General features: G+C 37.1%; 4 protein-coding genes across 4 annotated transcripts; all 4 read right to left on the bottom strand.

Annotated features, from left to right (window-relative positions):
• Nucleotides 1–2919: 2919 nt before the first annotated feature.
• sar1aa (secretion associated, Ras related GTPase 1Aa) lies at nucleotides 2920–8759 on the bottom strand. The gene is made up of 7 exons (XM_062442342.1): nucleotides 8693–8759; nucleotides 7403–7481; nucleotides 6806–6925; nucleotides 6568–6633; nucleotides 5604–5707; nucleotides 5378–5509; nucleotides 2920–5293 (listed from the first exon to the last, which is right to left on the bottom strand). Exons 2-7 carry the CDS (start codon nucleotides 7458–7460, stop codon nucleotides 5177–5179), a joined length of 597 nt encoding a protein of 198 aa, XP_062298326.1. The 5' UTR covers nucleotides 7461–7481; nucleotides 8693–8759; the 3' UTR covers nucleotides 2920–5176.
• A 2622-nt stretch (nucleotides 8760–11381) lies between these two features.
• ppa1a (inorganic pyrophosphatase 1a) lies at nucleotides 11382–15408 on the bottom strand. The gene is made up of 11 exons (XM_062442677.1): nucleotides 15348–15408; nucleotides 15088–15152; nucleotides 14286–14339; nucleotides 13782–13901; nucleotides 13605–13691; nucleotides 13390–13516; nucleotides 13164–13291; nucleotides 12838–12923; nucleotides 11974–12043; nucleotides 11496–11535; nucleotides 11382–11410 (listed from the first exon to the last, which is right to left on the bottom strand). Exons 1-11 carry the CDS (start codon nucleotides 15406–15408, stop codon nucleotides 11382–11384), a joined length of 867 nt encoding a protein of 288 aa, XP_062298661.1.
• Nucleotides 15409–17612: 2204 nt separating this feature from the next.
• lrrc20 (leucine rich repeat containing 20) lies at nucleotides 17613–20726 on the bottom strand. The gene is made up of 5 exons (XM_062442774.1): nucleotides 20478–20726; nucleotides 19188–19277; nucleotides 18779–18928; nucleotides 18457–18624; nucleotides 17613–18359 (listed from the first exon to the last, which is right to left on the bottom strand). The coding sequence occupies exons 2-5, from the start codon at nucleotides 19255–19257 to the stop codon at nucleotides 18223–18225; spliced, it is 525 nt and encodes a 174-aa protein (XP_062298758.1). The 5' UTR covers nucleotides 19258–19277; nucleotides 20478–20726; the 3' UTR covers nucleotides 17613–18222.
• Nucleotides 20727–22464: 1738 nt separating this feature from the next.
• On the bottom strand, nucleotides 22465–25603 carry ndr2 (nodal-related 2). The gene is made up of 3 exons (XM_062442944.1): nucleotides 25339–25603; nucleotides 23080–23864; nucleotides 22465–22617 (listed from the first exon to the last, which is right to left on the bottom strand). The coding sequence occupies exons 1-3, from the start codon at nucleotides 25601–25603 to the stop codon at nucleotides 22465–22467; spliced, it is 1203 nt and encodes a 400-aa protein (XP_062298928.1).
• Nucleotides 25604–25893: the final 290 nt, after the last annotated feature.

Here is a 25893-nt window from a genome sequence, read left to right as displayed (position 1 = left end):
AACTGTCTGACCCAGACGCGGAGAGCCGAATCACAGCTGCTGGCCTGAAAATCTACAGGGATGGCTCTCTCCTAACAGCAAAAGATTTTGGGATCAGGCTGGGGAGGCATGGAATTGTGTATCATCCTGGTGGGATATGGTGCTGGGCAGGTCCGGTGATGAGACAATGACCAGTTTTTGTCTTAGATATGTGTAATTGCTTCATTCTCGTCTCTGTTTTTTGAGCAACGGAGCTTTTGTTTTGCCGTCCTGAAAAACAGGACCCACTGACTACTGCGCCATAGGTAGCTAAAGTCCATCAGAGTTCCTATCTTGTCTGACCGCCATCTATGCATATAGAGATTACTGGTAATTTTGTATTGTGAAAAATTGCTTGAGTATTAGAGCCGCCGTCCCACTGGAATGACTAGAGATCCAAATTTAAAGGAATTTTTTGGCATTTTGGGAGAAACGCTTATTGCTTTTCACCCCTCTGACTCTCAGCAAGATAGCAAATAAGCATACATCTTAAAATGTTGAACTATTCCTTTAAGGCAGTTTAGTGCAATGAGTATTTCAAAACTGATTCTGTATATAAATCCAGTGTAAATGATCTTAGAGAATTTCAGGTTTCAAGCTACCTTTATGATAAAGGTGTACCACAGCTCCTAGCAGTTTTTAAGTCTTACAAGGATAGACGTGACTATACAGGACCTCCAGTTTGATTACTTTTATTGAAAACTTGTAGAATGTACTTTAATGACCCAAACTACACCTACAGTAGAAACCACTAGTCGTTCCCCTCTGCTAACTCTCAATTCATGTCAAAGAATGTGCCACGACTATGTTTTATTTTGAGTTTGCAACTTGGAAATAAGAATTGTATTTTGTGTTTATATGAAGAAAAAAAATGTGTGCATTACTTGAAGTTCTGTGTGTATACTTGAATTCACATTGTAATTTTTTTTTTTCTATGAGAATATTGTTGCGATGTCTTCATTCATGCTATCGGTAGATCAGACATTTGGTTGTTTTTAGTATTGCATGTTAGTAAATAAGAATGTACTTCTAGGCTGAGCACTTTACTAATAAAGGCACTGGAGCCAAGCTGTATGCCGCCTTCAGTCTTTTCCAACAATTTCAGGGGTGAAAATGGTAATTCAGGGAGAAATTATGTTGAATCTGTGGCTAATGTCACCAAGTATTTTTGCAGTAATCCTACTAGATGGTTAAAAGAACACTGTGCTTAGGTGCCTGTGGGGAAATAAAATGTATTTGTAAGATAATGGCAGGTTGATTTTACTCTGTGTGGGCAGCAGTGCTCAGCGTGTTACCTCAGCAGATCCATATTGTCAAATTTAGCTTGTGAGTTAAAATGAACATAAATGAGTCTCCCCTGTTGTCGGTAACACTCCAGCCTACCTTACATGAACTGTGCTTCTCGAGAAACATAAGCTAGGCATGTAAATATGAATATTTTTTGGCTCAGAATTACTTTCTTATGGCCTTTAGGTGCGCCACCTGGTGTGTGAATCACTGATTACTGAAGGTTGTCACACCTAAGGCCCATTACAGCCACCATCACACGTGATTGTGTTTAACAAGGCATGAACCAAATACAATTTCATCATCGTCCACAATCATAGAACTTCGGGGGAATAAAAACAAGCTGCAGAGCCTCCTCTCAGTTGGGTCTCTTACAAGCAAATGGCGATAATTGCTGGGATATTTTGGTGCTCAGCTGACACCTCATGCTAGAAGAACAGATTACAGCAGCAGTTGGTTGCCAAATGGTGTACCACAGAGTGACCACAATGTAGAAAACAGCATTGTCAGAGAAATTACTGATGCATCCACCATATAAATGTTATAACATCAGGACAAAATATACCCAGAATTGAAAAAGTTCAAGGTTTTTAATCTGTCAGATCAGTTGAAAGATTACACGCTCCTCTACACTGTGAATAAATACTAACTCTTCAGATAAATACTAAAATACACTGTGTCATTGAGCTGAAACAAGATGAATCCCCAGAAAGGCTGACGGTATAGATATACATGATTTCTACCCTACAACAGACATATTTTATCAGAGATTTAAAAGTGGACACATTGCATGTCTGAGATCTTCATGCAGGGAGTCCCACATGCTGAGAGGTCTGGACAACAACAGATCTCAGGCTGCGATCATACTCATAAAGCAGAAATTCAACAGATGTAAGCAAGAGCCTGATCATGCAAAGCTTAACAAACCAGCAGTTTAATTTCAAAATGTTCTGCAAAATTTAAGATGAAGGGCAATAAGGAATATGTAATCTGGTCCCTTTCTCTTGGAGTGCGTTTAAAGCCTGGCAGTAATGCTCTGAGCTATTATTACTATTATATTACAATATGGCATACTATAATGATTAAGCCTGGAAATAAAAGCGCTGCATCATCTAGTTGAACAAAACCTGATTGCACTACTTGAGAATCAGGCCTGAATCAAAATTACTCCAAGATGGCAGCCCTCTGGCATCACATCTGTTTTTCATAGCTAAGGTCATAGAGAACACAATTTGATATACAAACTAATCGATGCAAAGTTTCTGTGTAAGAGTTTGAATTTCTATAGTTTTTGGAAAGATATGACAATGCATATTAAAAAAATGCATGTAAAAAAAAAAAAGCATGAAAAAATCAGATGGGCGGTGAATAGCCTTTAAGATTCTAATTAATGTTGAAGCTGTGGAGGAGTAATTATAAGGATCCGTGAATTATAATGATTCAGCTGCAGAGATTTGTTATACAAATCCAGCACCTGTTATGAGACAGACGAGACATAATGAAGAAATCTGTTACACAAATCTTTATTTATGATTCTGTGTCTGCAGATGATCTGCTCCAAACAAACACAATAATACAGGACTCAGGAAAACTTAAGTACTGGTCAGTCTTCATTTTTAATCTCTGGATTCTCTGTCGGCTGATTTATCTGGAGATAACTTTCCTCTGTCATTCACTCTTGATGTTTTTTCTGTCAGGCCCAAAGCGTGTAACAGATGTTGAGCAAAAGATCTGATGTGACAAGCCTTGAATAATGTACAGGCTCCAAGTGCTACCTTAGCACAGTCTCTGTAAAGCCATAGGAAGAACAAGCTGGCTCCCTAAAACTAATATACTTCACTCGTCCTGTTTGAACAAGAGATATGATCATGTGATTGCTGTTTAGGTAAAAAACAAAAACACATGCCCAGTTGAGTCTAAAAAAGGCTGGTTTTATTACAGCATTTGAACCAAGAACCCTCATATTTATTTGTGGATGTCATCCAAGTTGATTTTGCTGTAAATACTCCTTCAAGTTGCTCACATGAATACAGTCTGTTACTTATAAATAACTCCAGTGGTTTATGGTGTCAGTGAAAGGGCAGTTACTGTACAAACATTTACATCTGTATTATACATAATTTACAGGAGTTCAGAGGCCGGTGCAGAACACTGTTCAAAGGGGAAAGCAGTTTGTTTACATGCATAATATATTTCAGTAAACACTCAAGACTCCCAGTACAAAATCTGTTTCATATGTATCTTTATACCTCAGTCACAAATAGTCCTGCATATATTAAATAATAAAATATTCAAAATATGACCCTGTAAACATGGGATGCAGGAAAAACTAAACAGAATACAATGATCACGTGTTTCTGTTCCCCATTTTCCTGTTTTACAGTTTCTCATAATGAGGATGTACTGTACACATACATGCACAAACTCAAAAAAGTAACCTGAATAAGAGTGGAATATTAAATGGTAGGTTGATGCATTAATTGGTGCAAGCGTACTCTCATATCTTTAAAGACAGTCAAAAAGTACATTACCTGCAGCACCTGCACAGGTTACATGCTGATTACATACCAATATATATGTATTCACACACATATATATACATAAATAATTAATTAACTATTCATTTTATGCTCTTATTTAAAATATTGCTGCTTTAAAGTGAACAGATTTCAATAAACAGACTCAGAACTATGTATATTCTTTCCTACTCTGAAATGCAGTGGAGTGAGATTGTCTCTGCTACATTGTCAGTTATTCTACTTTATTGCTTCCTGACATTTTAAGGGCAATGCATTATTGCTGCCTTCATGATGTACTAAAGCATGGACAGCCATTGAAAGTAATTAAACTTCCGCATTAACATTTTACCTTTCAGTTCTGTACTAAACATCACAGAGCTGAAGATAATGAAGATATATCTTTAACTTGTTTCAGTCCATACAAACACATCTTAAAATTAGCTGCCTTCAGTGCAACATCACTTTAGGTCAACACATACAGGAAATTATTAAGTCTTTATAACAAAAATAAACCAACCAAATACATGAAGACACTGAAAGTGAGCAGCACATAATTCACAGCACACTCATCAGTGAGCTGTGCAATTTGACTCAATTTCCTCCATCATTTATGGGATGTGCTGTTTTTTCCCCCTTTTTTGGCTTCTCGAGGAGATTTGACAATGTTTTAGCTCTGGAGTAAATATCTTTTGCTGAAGTCCAAATCTCTCTCCCTTCTAATCCCAAAATCATTAATGTACATCTTTGGCTAAATGCTTTGAAGGCAGAGACTGCGTATCATCAGATTAAATTAACTAAAATGAATCTCCTGGAGTTTTTTTGTGTGTGTGTGTGTCTTTAGTGAACGGTTATTTGTCTCATTCATCTTTTAAAAATGTAAACTCAATCAACCCGATGTCAGACAAGCATTAAACTATCTACCACAATCACAACAAATCCTTAGTTTTCACTCACTTACTAATAAACTTACTAATAAATCCAAACTCGAGCATTTGATCTATTCCATAATACTTAACATTAATGTGCACATATCTACATTTTTGCATAATGTATGGCTGCTCATGTATTGTAATCAGACATTTTGTAACTTATGCATGTAACCCTATAGACATGCCATGCACTTAGACAACTTAGTTAACTCTCACATAAATAAAACACGTAGGACAGTTCACCATGAACCACTTTTAAAAGTTTGCATAGAAACCCTCACTAAATGCTTTAAGTATTAAAAAGAATATGATCTCAATAATATGATTGGAAATTTGGGCTGATCAACACGAGGAAAATTCTTTGTCATGCTTGACGAAAATGTGTAGAGAAAATCCCTTCTGGTGAGGGTTGAGTCCTGCATGTCAGTCGATGTACTGTGATAACCACCTGAAACCTTCCCCGTAGCCTTGTTTTTTCAAAACGCTGCACATGAAAATCTCCAGCGGACGGACATTCAGTTCTTTCAAAGAGACATTTCCCTGTTGATTACAACAAAAAAAATGAGGACAACAGGAGTCGGTATTCATTATTTAAGTAAACACTCATCAGGGGCTGGGACATACCTTTCCAGTCAGTTGTCCGTCAAGAGCAAAAGCTCCTCTCAGTCCACCTTCACTGATGGCCTCAGGACGGTCAATTTTATTCCCCAACACCAACACCGGTACATTAACTATTGTTTCATCTGCTAGGAGAGCCTGCAAACAGAGGAGCAGCAACATCAGCAGCAGCAATTTATTGTTACTAGACACGTGTGGAAACAGCTTATAACACTGACGTTATTAATCTTACATCAAGCTCAGTCTTGGATTCTATTAGCCTGTCGTGATCTGCACAGTCTACAAGAAAGACGACTCCATTCACAGCAGGCAGGTAGTTCTTCCAAACTCTTCGAGCTGTCAAAACAGGAAAAAACGTGAATAAGCTTTCCTTGTAGCCATTCAATCTGATAGCAAATGCATATCTCAGCTTGTAATGCAGCGGTTTTAACAAGAAACTGGTGATAATTCAATATAAGCATTTATTGTCTCTGTGTAAAATCACATAGAAACACAATTTTCATATTGAGCTATACTGGTGTTTTTAATCACTAATTACTCCATAGTGTTTTTACAAAAAGATATAGAATACCTTGATAGGTATTCAACGTTATCTTATCCATGGTCATCTTTCTCTATTTGGACAGTAGTTCACTATTTCATATACGTCTTCTGCAGCAGTGGGAAAACCTCTGTGTGCAGTTACTTTCTGCCTTTAAATTTCCATTCAAATAGACTCAATAATTATCTTAGTCGTCCACACAAGAGATACAAAGAAACCATTTGGCAAACGCAAGAACTGTTACACATGTGTCTAACATGGATACAGTTTATGGTATCTGATGCCAGTAGAAAATACTGATAGTGAAAACAACATGGAGCAAGTTGAAGAAAGATCAGTAATGTTCTGCTTTTCTAATATCTACGTTTGTGTTTTGTGATCTAACAAAGGTATGTCTGGAGTGTCCTCCCTGCAATTTTTTGTTCCTTATCACAAAACAAATGAAAGAATTGAACATGACTACTTACAATGTGAATGCAAGTAGTGTTGAGATGGCCCGATGACAATCTACAACTTAAATGCTTTATTATAAACAACCTTGAGCGATATCTGGCAGAGAAGTATACGTCCTGCTTTACAGTGTTGTGGCAATGTTGTGACACCTACTTACTTCTATAGGGTATTATTATTGGCAAATAATGGAGTGCGATCTCACCTTGTACATGTCCTCCCAGATCAAATGTAGTAAACGTCATACCGCCAATCGAAAGCTCCTCAGAAGCTTTGAGAAAAAGAAACTGATGTTGAAAGTAGTTTTTTATGATTTTTTTTTGTGGCCTTTACAGTGATAGCAGCAGTATATAGGACTCACAGGGTAACTCACGGGACAAATTTATCACATCCATGTTCAAGCACTTTAAACTAGAATGGGACACATGTGAATCTCTCCTTACTTGGATGCAGTGTAGGTACATGTTGGCCAAGTCGGTCATCTTTCAACATGTGCAGTAGTGTTGTTTTACCGGCGTTGTCCAGGCCCAGGAAAACCAGCTTCCCCGACTTTTTGTACAGACCTGAAGAGAAAATATCACAACTTGTCAGAAATGATCCACAACTACGGTGCCCTACTGTTTATGGGGTTCGCCATAAATTAAAGTGTCCCTAGTTTGGGCCCATCTCTATCTCTCCTTTCATTTGCTGTCAAATTCACAGTCCTTGTTCTGTTTAAAAATATATTTCAAAGTTTATCGGAGGCTTAATGTGACGCTTCAGTAGTTTAAATTAATCAAGTGGTGAGTTTCCAAAGTATAGACAGTGTTTCTTTACAGAGCTCTGGGATAGTAATGTAAAGCAGGAATTTAAACTGAAAAGATTATAAATTTGGAAGATACTCACTTGATTTAAATTCAGATAAACTTTGGAATATATTTTTGCATCAAATAACAACTGTGGGTTTTGTCCCCCCATCACTTACACTGTGAACCTGTCCTCCTGAAGTTATAAGTACTTCTCTATCAAGGTTATGCTGACACACACCTGACAGTACTTACCTAAGAACTGCAGCACACTACTAAACCCCCTGTAGATCCAGTCAAATAAAAATGACATCTTGATGGTCTTCACCTGAAACTGAAAAAACAAAAAACATCACGTTAGTATTACAGAATAGCGCTCTGAGTGACCAGGAAAAATGAAAACGCCCGTCACTACTTAGAGCCTGACTGATATATCGGTCAGCTGATATTATCGGCCTATATTTACCTATCACAGATATATCTGTATCAGCATATATGTGCCAATATTTTTTTTAAAGTTACATAGGCCGTATTTAATGTATATTTGATCCTTTTTGTTAATTGAAGTTGAATATATCTTCAGTGCACTGACATAGTCTTTTACAGTAGTTTATTGTCAAATGGTAAAATATCATGTCTTCATAACATATCCTTGTTACAAGTGTTTTTAAGGGATCACGGGGGAAAAAATGTATATTTATGTATATATTTATATGTAATATTATCGGGAGATATATCAATATCGGTATGTTTTTACTTTAACAATCCCAAAAAATCCAGTAGCCTATCGGTCGGGCCCTGTGACTTATTTTGTGATTTCAAGGCATAGTTTGTGGTGATGTATTGGACTGCATTATATCCTCCATTTAAATAAGGTGGTAAAAACCCATCAACATTATGCAGAGAAAAATGGCTTAATACACGCTATGCACGTGGCATGTTGCATGACATTACATAATTCAGGTGGGTTTTTGTTTTTTAATAGTATCCTTAATCTATATGTGACATATTTGATATGACATAGTGTAGCAGGCGGCTAACAGTAACGTTACCTTAAGATACATGTAATTATCATCTCGAGTAGCAAACTTAGCATCTCCTAACACCTACATTGGTGATAAAAAAAACCCATCTGAGAGGACGCAACAGGTGATCGATGAAATGATTTACTAATCAGCTGACGTTAGCTTCGACGGAGACATTTTTAAAGAGCTCCTTTCAGCTTGTTAAGCACTAAATTTAAAAATGGCCATTACAATTATCAAGAACGTAGGTGACTGCTCCAACCATCACACACACTGCAACATTTTCTAAACATGTTTTAAGTGGTATTTGGCAGCTACCTACATAACGCTGCTAATGCTGTGTAGCTGGCTAATTAGCATTAGCATGTCAGCTAAACCTATGGCACTTTCTCTTGCGCTGCTTGGGTCAGGGAAGTGTGTCTGTACGCCACATCATTTTTTTAGACACGCCAACAGCACGTAATGTAGTGATATTGTGTTGTTACGTCTAAAAAATGTACAGTTTAGCTCGCTGACTTACCCCTCGGCACTGTCAAGCAGCCCTGCACTTGATAGTATCGGTGGTCTCCTTGGAAACAGTCAATCTGAGGTCCTCCACGTCTTCTTCGTCTTCTAAAATTAGGTACTCGGTAGACAGATCATCTCATTAGCGCCCTCCTCTTGAGGCTCCGATAATTACAGCTAATTCCTCCTGTACGGTGCTATAGAAACAGGGTTGGGAAGGTTATTTTGGAAATGTAATAGGTAACAGATTACCAGTTACCCTATTCAAAATGTAATATGTTATTTAACTATTTCAATAACTTCATCAAAATAATGTAATTTATTACATTTGATTACTTTTTTCTAATTTTCTAACAAATGTTTTCAACTGGGCAAATTAGTATACCCATTAAGCCAAAAAAAGTTCAGGTGTTTTTCATGGATACTGACATGATGTATAAGGGAGATCATTTCTTTTAAAGCAAGATTTATCTCTCATTTGAAAATGTATTTATTAGTTCATGTAGATTTTGGAATATAAAATAAAGATATTTTATGGAAAATGTCAAAAGTCTGGCATGGGTTTAATTGGTACTAATACCATTTATTATTTATTATTTATATTAATTATTTTATTACAATATATTGGTTTCAAAGAATTTAAATCAGCAATATATGTATTTAGTAACATGTTAAGTATTAAGAAATTCGGAAAAAACCCTCCCCCTGAATACAGATCTTAAAGGTCTGACTTCAGATGTAACCCCCTTTTTAATCATCAATATTTTCACAAGTAACTGCAATTTAATTACACATTTTTTCTCAGTAACTGTTATGGATTATTTATTTTGTATTTAAATGATGTAACTCCATTACTTGTGACTAGTTACTCCCCAACACTGATAATGACAGCTGTATATCAGGTTGAGCCTTCAGTTGAATAAATCTGAGGTAGCAGGACAGGAAAAACATCCAGAAACTGCTGCTCACTATGAAGTCATCCGGTGCACAGCTGGGATTACAGTATCCCATTTACCATCCCATTTTCATTGCTAAGAGAACATCTCAAGATCAGCATTTTGTTGTCAGATCTCATTTTATCAATTAAGAGCTTGCTAAAGACATAAGGCTGGATTACCGACTGGGCACACTGTCTTGATTTACCACATCATTTGAGTCGACATAACAAATTATTTACACATCTGTTATAAATTTGCCACACTAGGCGAATGTTGGGTTTCTTTAAATTAAATTAAATAGTACAGTCTAGACCTGCTCTATGTGAAAAGTGCCCTGAGGAAATATATATATATATATATAAAGATTGATTGATTAATTAATGGAAATTATTTGCACATTTCTTATAAATGTGACACACTGAAATCAAATATGGACTCTGAGTCACAATACACGTCTTTAAAAACGGCTCTCTTTCTTTCTTTCTTTTCTTTTTTTTGTGAAAAATGACAATCATTATTCCCTGAATCTCAAGTGAACAGATTCATATGACTTGAACTGTCTGACCAACAGTCAAAAACCAAAAGATGTCAAGTTTACTATCATGAAAAACTCAGAAAACTAGCCAATATTCACACTTTAGAAGCTGGAATAAGTTAATTTTGTTTTAAAAGTGACTCAAACAATGAATCATTTAATCTGTAGAGTACTTTATGTGGAGGTCAACAGGGGCACCACAACAAACTTTTGCCACAGGGCGCCATATGAGATTAATCTGGCCATGCATACATACCCCTGGGTTTATTTCTCTCCACATGTTTACAATATAATATTGTAAAATATCATTTCAACATGATAGTGATTGCATGCAATATATATATATATATATATATATATATATATATATATATATATATATTCAAAATTAAGAAATAAAAAAAACTAAATTGTGCTTAAAAATTGTACATTTTATCAACATTTTTGAATACTTATTCCATTTAATAGAATAAACTATATTACCTTTTAAAAAGATGATATCCACTCAGCAGTTTATAATCCATAGTCCATCTTTTATTTTATAGACCTATAAGATAAACTCAAAAGAACACCTATTAACTCTCCTAACCAGTGTCTAGATACACTGTAATGATGCTTATTTAAGCATACTGTGTAATTACAGCCTACAGAATCATCCCACAGGCTTCATCCAATTACAGCCAAGGATTTTAATAGCCAGTCATTTGTGCTGTTAAGTAGCTATTATGTTTCAGGGACATTAAATACATCATTTATTGTGACTTGCCATAGGCAAGAGTGCTATATGTTGTATGTACACATGAATAATTGGAGGGACTGCACAGCAACTGATGCATGTGCTCCTTTTCAAAGACAGAACATTATTTCTTTTCATTATGTTTTCCCCATCTGGACACCATAGAAAACTGTGAGTAAGCTCAAGTCTGTGGGGTAATGAAAATACAGTAAGTAATATTGTCAATTAAGCCAATACAACACATAGTACTGTGGGATTTAGTATGGTTTATTGCAGTGTTCTGACAAGCATGAAATAGGTTACCATCCAGTCACATGAATGATGAAACACAGTCTGAAGTTTACAATGTATCATAATCACAAAATGAGCCGTTTTGAAGTGTGAACAAAGAAACATGTAAAATGTAAATCTGTCATGTGCTGCTTAGATGTAGTGAAATCAGCTGAGGGAAGACAGAAGTGAAGGAAGGAATGTTTTTCTGCCCAGGATTTTCTTCCTACTTCTCATAGTAGAACCATTTGTCAACTGAAAAAAGATCGAGCAGATTGTCATTGAGTATCAACAAAATTCTGGAAATGGAAATTTTGTTAACTTACACACAGACACACACCTGAACTTGGAATGGGATCTTCAGCTCCAAAAGCAGATGCCTGTAAAGAGTTAATGAAGTCATTAAATGGTGTTACTTTGGCATAACAGATGCACTTTGAAGGTGTAATGCGAAGATATTTTGACCTCATTAAGAGCTGTGAGACATCATGTCATTTCTTGGGGGTCTGTTTTGTTTTTTTGTGAAAGTCATGAGATGCTGGTCTCCGTTTGAACTAAAAACACATAACCCTTATGCTGCCAAGTGAATCGGTTGGAGTGAAGCGAAAGAAATGGCCTTTGGCATTTTCTTTGTCTTCAGTCACTAATGATCCTTTCCCTTTTTCCTAAGGCTATGCATCATGCTGCTATGTTTATCTTCTCTAGTCTTTTATTTCTTTCTTTATTCTTTTTTTCATGACTTTGGTGTGTACTTCAGAGTAGGAAGGCATAGATTGTCAGGCCACTAAACATGAATTTTAAAATGAAAAAGAACTTACAGAATTAACCACAGCCTGGGCGTCCCCATCAGAGCAGCAGAACGGACTATCGGAGACACTGGTGTTCATGCTGACGCAAGAAAGGGGCACAACAAAGGGAACAATATCAGCTTATATGAAAACAATATTCTCACACTACAGAACTTCACTTTACTTCGGTGGCAACATGACCAGAGTAGGTGGAATATGTTTTCTTTACATCATGGAAGAATGCTCAGTACACAGTGCCAGCAGCATAACATACATGCCAACATATAACACAATAAATACTAATCATGTATATTATAACATACAATATTCCAATACAGTGTGGAGCTGTATACCACAATGCATGATAGGGTTAGGAGTCCTTTTTGGGTTGTTTTGTGGACAAAGACCTGCAGCACCTCCCAGAGGGCAGAGATTGAAACAGATAGTGAGCAGAGGTGGAGTGGGTCACATGTAATTTTACCCTCTGACTACGTGTTAGTCGTACAGCGTTTCAGTTGATGTAAGTGGCAATCCGATGATTTTAGACCATCTCTTTGCTCGCTGCTGTATCAAACGCATCCAGAAAACTGTCAAGAAAGATCTTAACTAATAACTAATTTATCAGCAGTCTGAGAGTCCTTAGTTTTCTGCACTAACTCACCAGCTTGTGAAGTTTTCTGGGCAAGAACATATTTCACAGTCCATTAATCAAGTGCATAAATGTTCTATTATTTAACAAGATTACAGTTCAGTTGATTCTCACTCTCTTGTCCACATTTGCACAGTAAAAGATATTTATCTTATGTGAATGCAGGAAATATCACTAATAGTGCTAGTCACATATACTATCATATAATCTTTGCATAATGGAATTAAGTAGATGAACATCCTCACCAGTTTAACTCGCCAGCATTGGTCTTCTGAGAGATCAGTGCTTTCCAAAATTCATGAGTGCTTTTCACTGTTTGAATGGCAAAGTCCTGGAAAACACAATCACATTTTCCTCATTTTGATCTATCAAAACAGCATCAATATATATTTATAATAGTAATTTGTCAGTTGCTTCTTTTTTCATAGAACAGATGAGACATAGATACAAAGTCCTGATTAAAGATACACTTTCATTCCATTATCCATTGCTTGTCTAAAGTTTGAAAACATGCCTCTGAGTAAGTATAACATTTTCAAAAGAGCTGCAAAAATAACAAAAACAGGCTTACACTATCCTTGAACTCTCCATTGAAAGCAAACTGGTTTTCGGGTTTCCCGTCTGGGACTTTGTATCTTTTGAACCAGTCGACAGTTTCTTCCAGATATCCAGGCTTGAGTCTTCTAACATCATCAATATCTGCAGAAATCAACAACACAGATCAGCCTAGATTTAAATATATTTACTGGACTAATGTCTGGCAGTGTTGAAAAACTGTCACTGCAGGTTCCTCTTACTGTTAAAGTCGCCGGCTTCAGGGTCCTCAGTATTTATCACAATGACTTTCCAGTCTGTTTCACCCTCATCTATCAGAGCCAGAGTTCCCAACACCTTGACTTTGATTATTTCTCCTCGAGAGCACACCTGAGAGATGATGATGGCAGAGTTTTGAAACAGCAGTAAACAGTAGAATACATGTCTCTAGTTATTTCAGTTTGACTTGTTCACGTACCTTATTTCCTATGTCACATATATCAATCGGATCATTGTCTCCACAGCATCCTGTGTCGCTGTCCTTGTGGTTGGGGTCTTCCCATGTCTGTCAAAAGGGGGAGCACATCTTTGATGGAGCAGAGACATTGGTGGGTTTCCTTTCTGTTCGAATGTGGTCTGTCTGAGAAGGACTCACCTGTGGAATAGCTCCATAATTCCAGATATAACCTTTGTGGGGAAACACATTGGCTACATAACGAAGATTCCCCTTTTTTAGGTCTTGCTTCAGTGGGTTGAGGGGATCTTTGGTGGCAATCTAAGAAACATCCAGAAAAAACACAAAGATGAAAACAGAAGCAACTGATACCTATTTCCTTAAACTAAGGTATGTAAAAAAAAATGTTTTTTTAAAATATTGTCATAAAATAATAACATAAAAAAACAACAGCTCAAATATATTCTATAGGCTTATCATTATTGGATAGTGTAATAATAAAAAATCATGAAGTTGCAAGTTAACATACTTACATGCACTCTAACAAATGCAAATGTAAGTCATCTCAGTGGCAAAAGTAAAGGTATGGATCTTTACAGCTTCATCTTAATTTATAAGATTTTTTTATATTGATGAACAGAGTATTAGGACACAGTATGCAATTATTAGCTTGCAAAAAGTATGTACATGTTTATATATATATACCTCCATCTTTGCATTTGTCCATCTTGGAACCTCCACAACGGCATGAAAAATGTTCTGCAAGAGGATCATAAACACAGCTTTTTTTCTCTGAGGATGAATTTCAATGAAACATATCTCACTAAGAGCTACTTAATAGCCAAAGCTTTTCAGTAAAGTATGCAAACTCCACGTTTGAAAGAAATGGTAGCTGTAACCAGCATACTGTACAAACAACTGGACACCCATTTATTAAATGAGGGATAGCATTCCTGGAAATGTGAATGTCTACATAAGACTATATAACAGGCACAAAATGGGCTCAATGTTTGGACCATGAATGTAAAAAGTAGTTTCTGACATGTAGTTTTACAGTGCCAATTTCAGCCTAAACTAAAGGTATACGGTCAGTTGCACACAGATTGAGGCAGCCGGGTGGTGCTAATGAAAAAGCATCTGTCCACCAGTACAACACCACAACTTGCATTAGTGTTGGAGACTGATTGGTCTTTCTATATGCTCCTAAAGTCAAAACAGCCACAAGGACAGCAGGGCGGGAGGATTAAGAGGGAAAATGCAAAAAAGAAAAGAAAATGAATAAATGGTAGCATAAATGTTCTCAATATTGTGACATAGTTTGGTCCTGTGAATCCCATCATTTGTAGCTAAAAATTGCAGGTACATAAAAACTGACTTGCAAAAGAATGTATTTGAATGTACTTAAATACAGTATAGCCCCAACAGTAAGCTTTTGTACTCCAAAGGGAACACTTTTTAACAGAAGGTTTAATAATCTGCAGCATTAACAATGACACATGATGCTCACCTCTGCCTCATTTGCGTAGATCGGAATGTCATGGAACGGAGAGATGTATTTGCCCTCAGAGTTTTCTATGAAAAGGAATAATGTCTTTTTAAGATTATGAACAAAAAAGAAAGTCACAGGAGTTGAAAAGGGTGCAATCATATAGTTTAAAGCCTAGTCTAGTAGGCAATACATCAAAAAGCTGTCTCTACAGACTAATACAGCTACTATGCATTATCCAGGAAAGATTCAAACAAGTTCATCCAAAGAAATGTGCTTACTGAAAAACACCCTGTATTCCTGGGTGTTTGGCTTGCCCCTTTCCTCAATGGCAAAGCTCATGTCTGTCCGGTGTAGAGCTCTCCCACTGTGGTCTGTGTGCTCTACTTCAGGAGGACTAAGAAGCTCCTGACTGACAGGCAACCTCTGAGACTGAGAGGAGTTGGCATGCGCACTGTTTAAGCCGGAGTTACCTGACAATCGCCTGCATGTGACAGCAAGTCTTCTGTATGAAATGTTTAGAGGCCAGACGACTGGCTTCTGAATGTCATTTACTTTGTGGTTACTGGTTCTAATTACATCAAATATTGGCATCTGTAGCTAAGAGGAGAGTAAAGAAACCACTGAATGAAGCAGAATTCCTGGGAATAGCAATCCCAGCTAATCCCTCTTTATTGCCACTTTCCCCATATTGCATTAATGTGAAGTTTCTAGTGTTTTTTGAGTGTTATGTGATTTGTTTTCCATTTCCCCCTTGTAAGCTGTGGCACTCCAGAGCTCTTTTCAGACAAAAACAGATGGAGCTGGCGTTAGCAGTAAACCAATTAACAGGTAGGATTAGGTTGTGTGCTCATGTTGTGACTTCTTGCCTCAGGAGTTTCACTGTAACCACTTGATAACACACTTATGGGCCTATTTTTAGAAACAGTATGTGTAAAAATATTTTACTCATCTTTTTTGTTTATCCACCCCATTTAGAAACAGGTAGCATGGTATATTGAAGGTGATAGTGGGCATGTTATGGTACCATGTCTGTTTAGCTTTCATTTTGAGCTTTTGTTCAAAGATGTTTTCCTTTTTTTTAACCAGATTTCTTATGTCAATGTAAGTTATGAAGAATAATAATATTGCACTGATTGAAATACATCTAATTTATGATACAATGTAGATAATATATAAGCTAATTGACACTATAAGCTACTAGTAAATGCATCTCAAATATCCAAAATAAAAAAATACAACTGCACTAAATGGAATGTTATCTTTACTGTAGCTTCAGTTTGTGGAAGTAACACATTTAAATGAGTGACAAAATCACCATAATGCAGGAAGGCTGCACAAACTGCCAATCGTAATCAGGTGTGGGAAATTATATTGCTAATTAAAAACACATGTTACATTTACCAAGGGACAAAGTACTGGTTACCCAAAGAAATGCTGCCATATTAAGTGTGACTTAAACAACCGTAATTACAGAAAAGTGCCTCTTGCTGCAAAAAAAACAACCAACAAACAGAAACTGTAATTTTACTCTGCTATAGGTGATGAAAGCACAGTGATTCAGAGGTCAGCAAGATGCACAATGCAAGGTCATGACCCGGGCAGCAGAGGAGTCACGTGACACTGTAAGCCTGCTATCTTGCTAAATATTTCTCTTGGCCAGGAGATATTCTCCTTTAGCCGACTTGTAGATGTTGCAAGAGTCTGGCGTAGTTCCTTACAATAACACCACTTACATCACCCTCGTATAAAATTGGATTTTCTGAAAAAGGCTTTTACACAGAAAAGCAACACAAAATGATCTGGTGAACTAGTGAATGCTTGCCCCATATATCATATTCTTTTGTTTTTATGCCACAAGTCTCAACAGTGAGCCCAAAAATCAACTTTGGGTGATCCAGACTGAACAGTGTTGCTATTTAAAGAATTCTCAAAAAGCCTGAGAAAATACTTTGAATGATTCTCCTGTGGACAAGTCTGTCATCTGCAGCCTCTGTGTGACAGATGGAGGGTTTAAGAGCTTGATCACAGTCTATGCTGCTGTGTGTTTCCTCTATCGTCTACTAGATCAAGCCTCTGCTTTGCCTCCAACTCAGGACTGGTGAACAAATAGACCATATAGAATGGGTTTTGCTTACTTTTATATGTGAGCCCGACCATAGATCCCTTTGCAGAAGCCTGAGAGTGAACTACAGGAGAACATATGTCTCTGATGCATTTTATTAAGACCCCAGGAGACTTGTGTTAGCTTGTGGAAAAGGCATATAATATGGACCCTTTAATAGTTTATTTAGACCATTATTTTAGCCCTGTGTGTAACTCGAGTGTAAATCTATGTTATGTAGTTTTTCTTTCGGTTCATTGGCCAAATGTTGCACTAACTTAGATTTATATTACAGCCACCTTCTTCTCTATTTGTAAAACAATGTTTCTTATTTTGTTGTTGTTAATGTGAACCATGATAACTAGAGCGGAAACAATTAGTGGATTAATCTATAAGAGCATTCATTGGAAACTATTTAATGACCAATTAATTATTTAAGTCATTTATCAAACAAAAATGCCAAACATTCCCTGGTTACAGCAACTCAAATGGGAAGATATGCTGCTTTTCTGCATTATATTTACAATTGTAAAAAAAGATATTTTGCATTGTTTCAAAAATTGATTGATTGTACAAAACAAAACATTTCAGGCCTGTAATGGTTTTGTTTTTTTCAGTGCACACTTCTATAAGTCATCATGTGTCTTTGCTGCCAGAAATGGATCTAACCAGTGAATAATAATGAGACTGTGTAGTTGACAGTATCATTTTTAATTGAAAAAGCTTTAAACTATCAAAGTAATAAATAACCCATTACAAATATCTCTGTTGAGGAAAAAAACATGTCAACCGGTGTATAAAGATGAATCACATCCAAATAAACTTCAGCTCTTTGTAATTCATACAAAGAGGACAAAGTAGGAGCCACAGGGTGTGGTCACCAGCTGTAGGACGCCATCTTTAGATGTCTCTGTTTTCTTGATTCTTGTACGACATTGTGCTATCTTCAAGTATTTTCTATTCTCATCTTTCAGGCACACATAAGTATCCAGCGGAAGTGGTTCAAGGCACACAGCATGCAGTCTATAGGTGGTGAAATATTGTTTAGGGCATTAGGACTCCGTAGAGGACAAAATGTCAAATTTGTGGGGAGATTTCAGAGCATTATGGATGTCTGTGTCCAAAGGGTTTGACTTCACGTTCAGCCACTTAAGTGCGGGCATGGCAGACAGCTTCTCCATTGGTATATCTGTGGGTTAAAATATAAAAAAACAGAGTCACCAATAGCCCAAACCAAGTCATATAAGACTCACATACAGCCTACATTAATATATCCTTATTATTACCTGTGATGTTATTTCCCTCCAGGTTAATCCTCTCCAGTGTGGCTACTTCAGTAAGCTTCTCGGGAAAGATGGATAAGTTGTTATTAGCCAGATTGATGCTGATCAGATGCTGCATTTCTTCCAGGGAGTCAGGCAGTTTGGTGAGAACATTGCCTTGCAGGTCCAGTTCTGCAAGGTATTTAAAGACACAAGTTAATTGAGGGGTTGCTTGTGCGTCAACATTTTTGAGGTGAACAGCATACAACAACATGAAAATAAGCACACAATCTTTTCTTGAAGATTGAGTCCATGAATCAAATAGCTGCAGTGTATTATCCACTACCTCTGAGCTGAGTGAAGGTTGAAAAGAACTTGCTGGAAATAGCCTTCATCTCATTGTCAGCCAACGTGATAACATGGATGTTTTGTGTAACACTCCTCAGGACCTTGAATACGCCTTCTGGGAAAGAAATGAGCTTGCAGTTCGACAGATCTGCAGAGAAGAATAACGTGATTATGAGATTATCAAGCATTAACACAGCAGGGAATGATGGAATATCTGTAAAAACAAACACTTCATGTTACAGTTACTTAAGCAAACAAATTTAAGCATCTGTCGCCACCTGCTGGTAAAATATGAAATAGCATCAACCAGCATGTTAAATCAGTACTATTCAATTCACATGCTGGGAAACTGATGAAAGAGAGAGTGAGGGACAGACAGTGAGAGAAATTTATGAACAGAGTCTTACCCAAAGTATCTCTCTCTTCCTCGACAGTTGCATTGATCCTTCGGGCCACATTTGCGACTGCCTCAGCCATTTTTTCTGCTGTAACCGTTCCTATGGGAGGTCATGCAACATTACACTTAGATGTATGACAGACACATTAAAATCACAGTAGCTAATATTACTACAAATGTATAGCGTCATGCATGTAACACAGTCACTACAGAGACTGAATGTTAAATTGATGTTGTCCATGCTCTTGGGACTTTGGATATATTATATGTGACAGAATAAAATAAATGATTGAATGAGCAAATAGTTTCTGTAAATTAACATTAAAGGATGGGCTTTACTTATAATGCATAGGACCAAATGGAATTTCACCTTTTCAATGTATAATGCCTATGCCTAATAGACCTTCAAATACACTTTCAATTTAAGTGAATTTTGTGCAAAGATGCATTTAAAAGTTTAAGTGAGGCTTAAGGTTAGTCATATCAAGTGGATATCTGCCACAATTTCAGTCTTTTAGCATCAAATTCCCTCTTTATGTTTGCCTGTTTAGCTGCAGTGGAAGTATAGTAACAAAAAGAGGCACTCTGAAGTTTCATTCTATCTTCAAATAAACTTTTAAATACATTATTACATAGACAGAGGCTTGTGTTTACAGTGTAAGTGCATCATGAATGGATCTTCTAATGGTAATTACAGTGGCAATACATCAATACTAAAAAAACCAATGACACCTTTATTAAAATTGTTACGGTAAAGTGGACTCAAGTATCAAAAGTAAAGAGTACTAAAAGTTCTCATTTTGAGGAAGTACTTGTTCAACTGGAGATAATGAAATGATGAGTACCCCTAAAAGGAGGAATAATTGGTGAATCTCAACAATAAATAACTCCTACCTAATGACATCATGTATTTTCTAAATAATGAGCTATGGGGATCCAAAAATGTTGAGGTTTTTCATGCTTTCAGGTAAGTTAAATTGCACAGTAGTACTCTGTAATACTCCAATACCAGCTAGTTTCCTGATATATATATTGACGAATCTGAATATGCTAGTCAATACAGTAATTAACTCATAGATATGTAATAAAAGTAGAAAGTCTAAATTTAAACTGACAGCAGACTGGTTAATAAGTCTATATTAATTGCTTTGGACCTGTCTTCTACAATGTCCACAGAGGTATAAGTTAGTATAAAACAGGCCTAACACAATCATGTACCCATACAAATGCAGCCTGTTTAGCTATAGTTAACGCTATATAGCCATTTATCTGACTAACACTAAGCTATGAAGCCACTTACCCAAACTGGAAGCTACTGTTACAGGACCTGGCAGCTGCCAGTGTTAGCTAACGTTAGCTACACACCCAGTCAAATTTGGTGTGTGTATTTTTAGCCCCGGAGAGGGCAATTCCCCTGAAAGTTGCCCTGCTCATTAACAAAGTAAAACCTATAATAAACACTTCATAGCAGCAAACCTCTGTATAAATCGTTGTTGCTTAGCGACAACAGAACAGTACAGTAAGTAAGGCATGAGCTATACGAGCTAGGCTAACTGTTGGTAGCTATTCTAACAGCCTGTTCATGAGTGTCAAACATGCGCTGCGAAGTTGCAGAAGATGCAGCTCCATGTAACCGACAAAATAAGACACATAAACTGTAACAAAGTAATAACGTTACATATTAATCTGTAATGCTTACTTATTTCTTAGGCAGAGAGTTTCAGTTTGTCAATATTGGTTGTCTACAGGTAGATTTGTACATTCTGCTGTACACTGAGGCCTTATAAAATATACAGAAAACATGCACCTACTTTAAAAAAATATGTTCTTCTCCACTTTAAGCAATATCTCAACATATATTTTGAATAATAATTAAAAACGTTTTTCTATATTTATCCTAGATTGACATGATCAAGTTAAATGTTGTCTTACCTTCCAGTCCTGATCAACTAACTCACTGTTTGACCACTGCCATAGTTATGAATCCAGTCAATTCCTGGTTAGTCAGTGTATTTTTCAAAGGATTTGAATACAATGAGCTCTCCAGCTTTAAAAGAATAGTTTAGCATTGTTACAACTAACTGTCACTTTACAGTATTTGCTAGATATTCCTATGCTCTGCAATGCTTTATTTTGAATTAGTGAACATGAGGCGAGTTTGTCTGTGACTCACTTGTTGATAGCTGAAACAGTAAACTAGAAAAGTCCACCTCTCTTGGTGTGTCAGTTATTTTGTATCACACAGTAGTAGTTAACTTTGCCAGTTATTTGAGTAGGAACATGTATTGTGTGTAATCATATGCTTGCAAGCATAGGTTATTGTTGTATGGCAGAATAAACCATATCATACCGGACACGAAAACTGTGCTTTTAAGCTGGGAATTATGTGAAATGTTTCTATTCTTGTGCCAGTAGACTACCTGAGTTTCAGGACTGACCAAATCAGTACTTTTTTGGAGGAAAAAATGGTCATATTTTTCTACAAAACCCATTTAATTTCATTTAAAAGATGCCAAACACTCAAGGGCTGTCCAAACAAAAGCAGCTCTTCAACAACTTTACCAAAATAAAATAGCCTAAAATTGGCAAAATTTTGATCAACATCAGGAAATCTGATTGGTGAATAAATGAATAAAATTACAAATCTGAGAAGACAATTAAAGCTTTCTGTACTTTGATTGTACAGTTTTTGATACTTAAAGCTATCGACACAATTCGGTAGGTAGCAAAAAAGTATTGAGTAGTGTTGGGGAGATATAAGCTTGGATGAAACTCATGCATAGGCCATATTATATAAATTCAAGTTATATACACATATAACAAAATACATAATCCATTTTTGAATTGTACATAAATACATTTTTTTAATATTTACAATACATATACATTAATTTACAGTTACACAAATGGTAGAGTACAATAAAAACAGTGCTGGAATATTCAACAACATTGCCATTTCATGTTTACATTGATGAAATTGATAAATTAAGGGGAAAAAACTTGTATATTTGATGTGAAAGCTGCACACAGCTGGATGGTATTGTTGTGTTTGTATTTCAGCACATCTTTAAATGACAATGTTCTCCTTACAAACCTAACAAATTCAAATCCTATCTCCGCACACAGATCAGCTACAACCTTACAGTGCACAGCGACAAATATCAAAGAGCTTTTTTTTCTCCGTCTGGCTAAGTGTATTTATTTATTTTTTAGAAACCGGTTGCCTCTGTGCAGCATTTTTGTGCTGTTGTGCAGCAACACAGACCACTTTGAGGCAGGTATAGCCCTCACTGGCAGCCACACTCATCCACAATCATGTCTTCGTGATGTTGAAGGAGCATTTCTCCATTCTCATAGTACAACATGCTTAATGGACTCATTTTGGTGGGGGTACAGCAGGGCGATGCCACTCTGTCAGGATAGTAATGTTTCAATAAACTCTGGAAAAAGAAAAGACAAAATAGAGGATTTTGTTATATTGCAGTAGAATAAGAGATAATTCCAGTCTCAAAATACAACTTCTCTGTTAATGAAGCAAATAATGTTCCAGGTTTCTATCTTTAAGTTGTGTTTTGTACTGAAATGTTTTCCTAGGTCAGCAGGGTGTCCACAATTAGCACAAATTGATATAAATGGAGTGCAAAATTATCATCATCAAATTATATCATTATCAGTTATAGTCACTGTAATACAATCATTGGTACCTAGTTATAAGTGTGTAATTTCTGCAGTAGACCATTGGGATTGATCTTTCATTCTTAAATTAGACACTATGTTGGATGTTTAGGTACCTAAACAAGTTAAACAGTTCCAGGTTGTGTGCATTATACTTGCAAATATCTCAACAACTACTTCTTAAACATTACTCTCCACTTCATGTATAAACAGGCTGCGTCACTTACCTGCATATATGCATGATTTGTTGGATTTAGATCTTCTCCCAGAGGACCGGGGCAGGAACCTTCACAGCGGTAGGCATTATATCTTTTAGGAAAGATGATCCAGGACCCCCAGCCAATTTGATTAAAGTCTACATGCATGTCGACTCTGCGACAAAGAGGTTTTTCACTCCCTCTTCTGGACATGTGTGGGCTTCTCGCTGTTTGCTCTCTCTGACCCCGTTTGCTCCTGCGTCTCTTTGGCCGGTGGTTCTTTTTGATTTCAGCGGGGGACAAGAACTTGGATTGTTCAGCTGTTTGGAGTAAGCTTGCTTTGGCTTTTGAGTTTTCATCAGAGCCAGTGTGCGAGAAGACAACCAACAAGGCCCGGTCACTCACATCCTGCTCTCTTCTGGAGCTCGCCACATGGATAGGCTGATCAGGAAGCGACAGGCCTCTCTTTGTCTTCACCGCTTTCCTTCTTCTTGACACTCGCTTGTGTCGGATTCTTGCTGTCGATCTCTGTCTGAGCCAGCTCAAGAGAGGACTTGTCATGTTGAACACTTTCCAGCTCTGTGATGAAGTGACCAGTGATGATTCAGTGAGCAGACCCACCAGCTGCTGTTCTTGGCAGCTTTTGTGCGTATGGCACGTCTGGCCGTGCTGGTGATAGACCTCCACAGAGATGTTGGAAGCACTTGATGTCCGAGGAAGCTTGATTCTCAGCTCTGCAGCCTGGATCTGTTTGTCAGCCAGCAAGGCGTGAAGGTCAAAGGTCGCCACCCAGCGCCTATGTCTGTACACCAAACCTAATAGAGTGAAAAGAAAAATATTTTCATGATTTGGCAAGCTGTTAAACAGAGATTTGTATAAAACTCATGACTAATATGTGATGCTGATATGATGACACATTCATGTGCCAGTGAGATTTCCAGCTGAGATCCACCTGTTGTTGAAAAAGCCAACCAACAGCCAACATGTTTGAAAATGTTACACCAGAATAGATGTTATATGTTTAAGTTTAGGTAATTTGAGCTCATCGCTTTCAGTGATGTAATACTATCTTATTTAATATATATTTTAAAGTTACTGATACCATTATAGAATATTTTCTTCCCCACCTATATTGTGGTATTGCAGTGAAACAAAAACAAATAATGTATTGCCTGAAATGGAACCAACAACTTTCTGTAAATAGATATATTTAAAAAAATGTTAATATGGTACATCCATACACCAGAACTGATACATCAATCTCTATTATCAAGAAAAAGGCATATAATATATGCAAGTGTTGGGATAATTATTGTGTTTTAGGGCACCTGTCGGCTCAATCATCTTGTTTTGCAATGTGGATACAAAAAAAGGGAACATTTTCATTTTTTGTCAACCATTAATATAAATTGATGATTGATGATTGATGGAGATTTCAGCAATCAAAGCAGCATGTCAGGATTTCAAAAAATAATCCAGTCAGATTTGTTACTGACTGGGCTGCACCCATAGCTGTGAATGGGGGCAATTGTGATTCAATGAACAGGTGTGGTTCAAATTAATCTAAAGGATTAAAGCATGTTAAACATCTAACATCTGTATTGTCCAGTGCATTGGCCTATTTAGCTAGACTGTTGATCAAAAGTGCAAAACCACCCTCGCTATTAATCCACTCAGACCAGACACCGAGCCGAAACCAATCATTTAACACATCTCTGCTTCTTGTGGCTTCTGCATATCCTCAGTCAAACAAATAGCCTTGGTAATAACTCTAACACCTAGCAGCGATGTGAAATTGGGTTCAGCAGCAGGGAGGGCTTGTCCTCTGTTGGCTACTTGTGCCACCAAAATCCCGAGCTCTAATCTAATCAAGCCAAGTGTGAAAAAGAACTAAGGGAAGTTGTTGATTTGACTTGACAAGAGATTTGTATAGGGGGATGTCTGGCGAGATATCTAATCAACATCACCTATTTAAGAAAAAAGAGGTTTGCTTTGAGAATTAGACAGAAATCCGGCCTTTTCACACGCTGATCCTGCATGGTTATTCACCCAATGAGAGGGATGTGGATTGAAACCCTCTGAGGTCGTCTGGCACGCAGCTTTGACAGGACAACACTTGAGCCAGAATAATCCTAATATTTCAGAGCGTCTTTAAATGTTAGAGGAGAGATGCGACTCTAACCACAAAATCTTAAAAAAAATATAAACACTTTTTCTCCCTGGCATTTACATCTGCCATCATTTCAATTAATTCAAGCATTTTAGGAGAATAATAAACTCAAATCTTACCTTTAGCCATCACACTCTTCACGGTGTCTGCTTGCTTTGCGGCATCTTGCTCCATAATATCCGTAGGTCTGGAAAAGTTTGACTTGAAATTCCTGTAGAGATGCACCATATAGGTAGGCAGGTGATACCCGGTTGATCGGTCCATCAGAGAATAACGATGCAGCGACCTCATATAAACTCCATCTCTGGCTTTATGAATCCCCTGAGCCAGCAGCACCAGCAGAGATGCGTGCAGCGCCACGCTCAGAGCTCCCAATGAGCGCATGTTTTAGGCCGGTTAATGACAAATTCCTCTACTGGGAGATTAGGGGTGTCTTATATACCCTCACCACCCCCTTTCATGTTTAACAAGTAGCTGAGAACATTAAAGGAAATTGACATGCGTCCTCAAGACTTGTTACCTGACAGCTCATCATTCATTCAGTTGGTAATGAGGCGCCTGGGTGCGTGTTTACAAGAAGCACAACTTTTTGTTTGCGCTATGTTCTTCAGGCTCCTGCAGCCTGATTCCCCATCCGTGGACTAATTGTTTCAGCTATTTGGCTTACACTAATT

This window comes from Scomber scombrus, chromosome 21, assembly GCF_963691925.1.
Source record: "Scomber scombrus chromosome 21, fScoSco1.1, whole genome shotgun sequence".
Taxonomy (NCBI): Eukaryota; Metazoa; Chordata; class Actinopteri; order Scombriformes; family Scombridae; genus Scomber; species Scomber scombrus.
The sequence above is the reverse complement of the archived record's forward strand: the minus strand, read 5'-3'. Positions and strand labels throughout refer to the sequence as shown.

Coding starts and splice junctions, on each gene's coding strand:
- sar1aa (XM_062442342.1), bottom strand. CDS start 7,460: ATGTCATTTTTATTTGACTGGATCTACAGGGGGTTTAGTAGTGTGCTG. Junction 5,708..6,567: donor TCTGGGAGGACATGTACAAG/GTGAGATCGCAC, acceptor CTGTTTTGACAG/CTCGAAGAGTTTGGAAGAAC. Junction 5,510..5,603: donor AATCCAAGACTGAGCTTGAT/GTAAGATTAATA, acceptor CTCTGTTTGCAG/GCTCTCCTAGCAGATGAAAC.
- ppa1a (XM_062442677.1), bottom strand. CDS start 15,408: ATGAGCTTTGCCATTGAGGAAAGGGGCAAGCCAAACACCCAGGAATAC. Junction 13,517..13,604: donor TATGTGACATAGGAAATAAG/GTACGTGAACAA, acceptor ATCATCTCTCAG/GTGTGCTCTCGAGGAGAAAT. Junction 12,044..12,837: donor AATGCTGGCGAGTTAAACTG/GTGAGGATGTTC, acceptor TTCTTGCGTCAG/CATGAACACCAGTGTCTCCG.
- lrrc20 (XM_062442774.1), bottom strand. CDS start 19,257: ATGGCTGAGGCAGTCGCAAATGTGGCCCGAAGGATCAATGCAACTGTC. Junction 18,625..18,778: donor AACCTTCACTCAGCTCAGAG/GTAGTGGATAAT, acceptor AATACCTTGCAG/AACTGGACCTGCAAGGCAAT. Junction 18,360..18,456: donor GGAGGGAAATAACATCACAG/GTAATAATAAGG, acceptor TTTAACCCACAG/ATATACCAATGGAGAAGCTG.
- ndr2 (XM_062442944.1), bottom strand. CDS start 25,603: ATGCGCTCATTGGGAGCTCTGAGCGTGGCGCTGCACGCATCTCTGCTG. Junction 23,865..25,338: donor GAAGAGTGTGATGGCTAAAG/GTAAGATTTGAG, acceptor TCACTCTATTAG/GTTTGGTGTACAGACATAGG. Junction 22,618..23,079: donor CAAATCATGCATATATGCAG/GTAAGTGACGCA, acceptor TTCTTTTTCCAG/AGTTTATTGAAACATTACTA.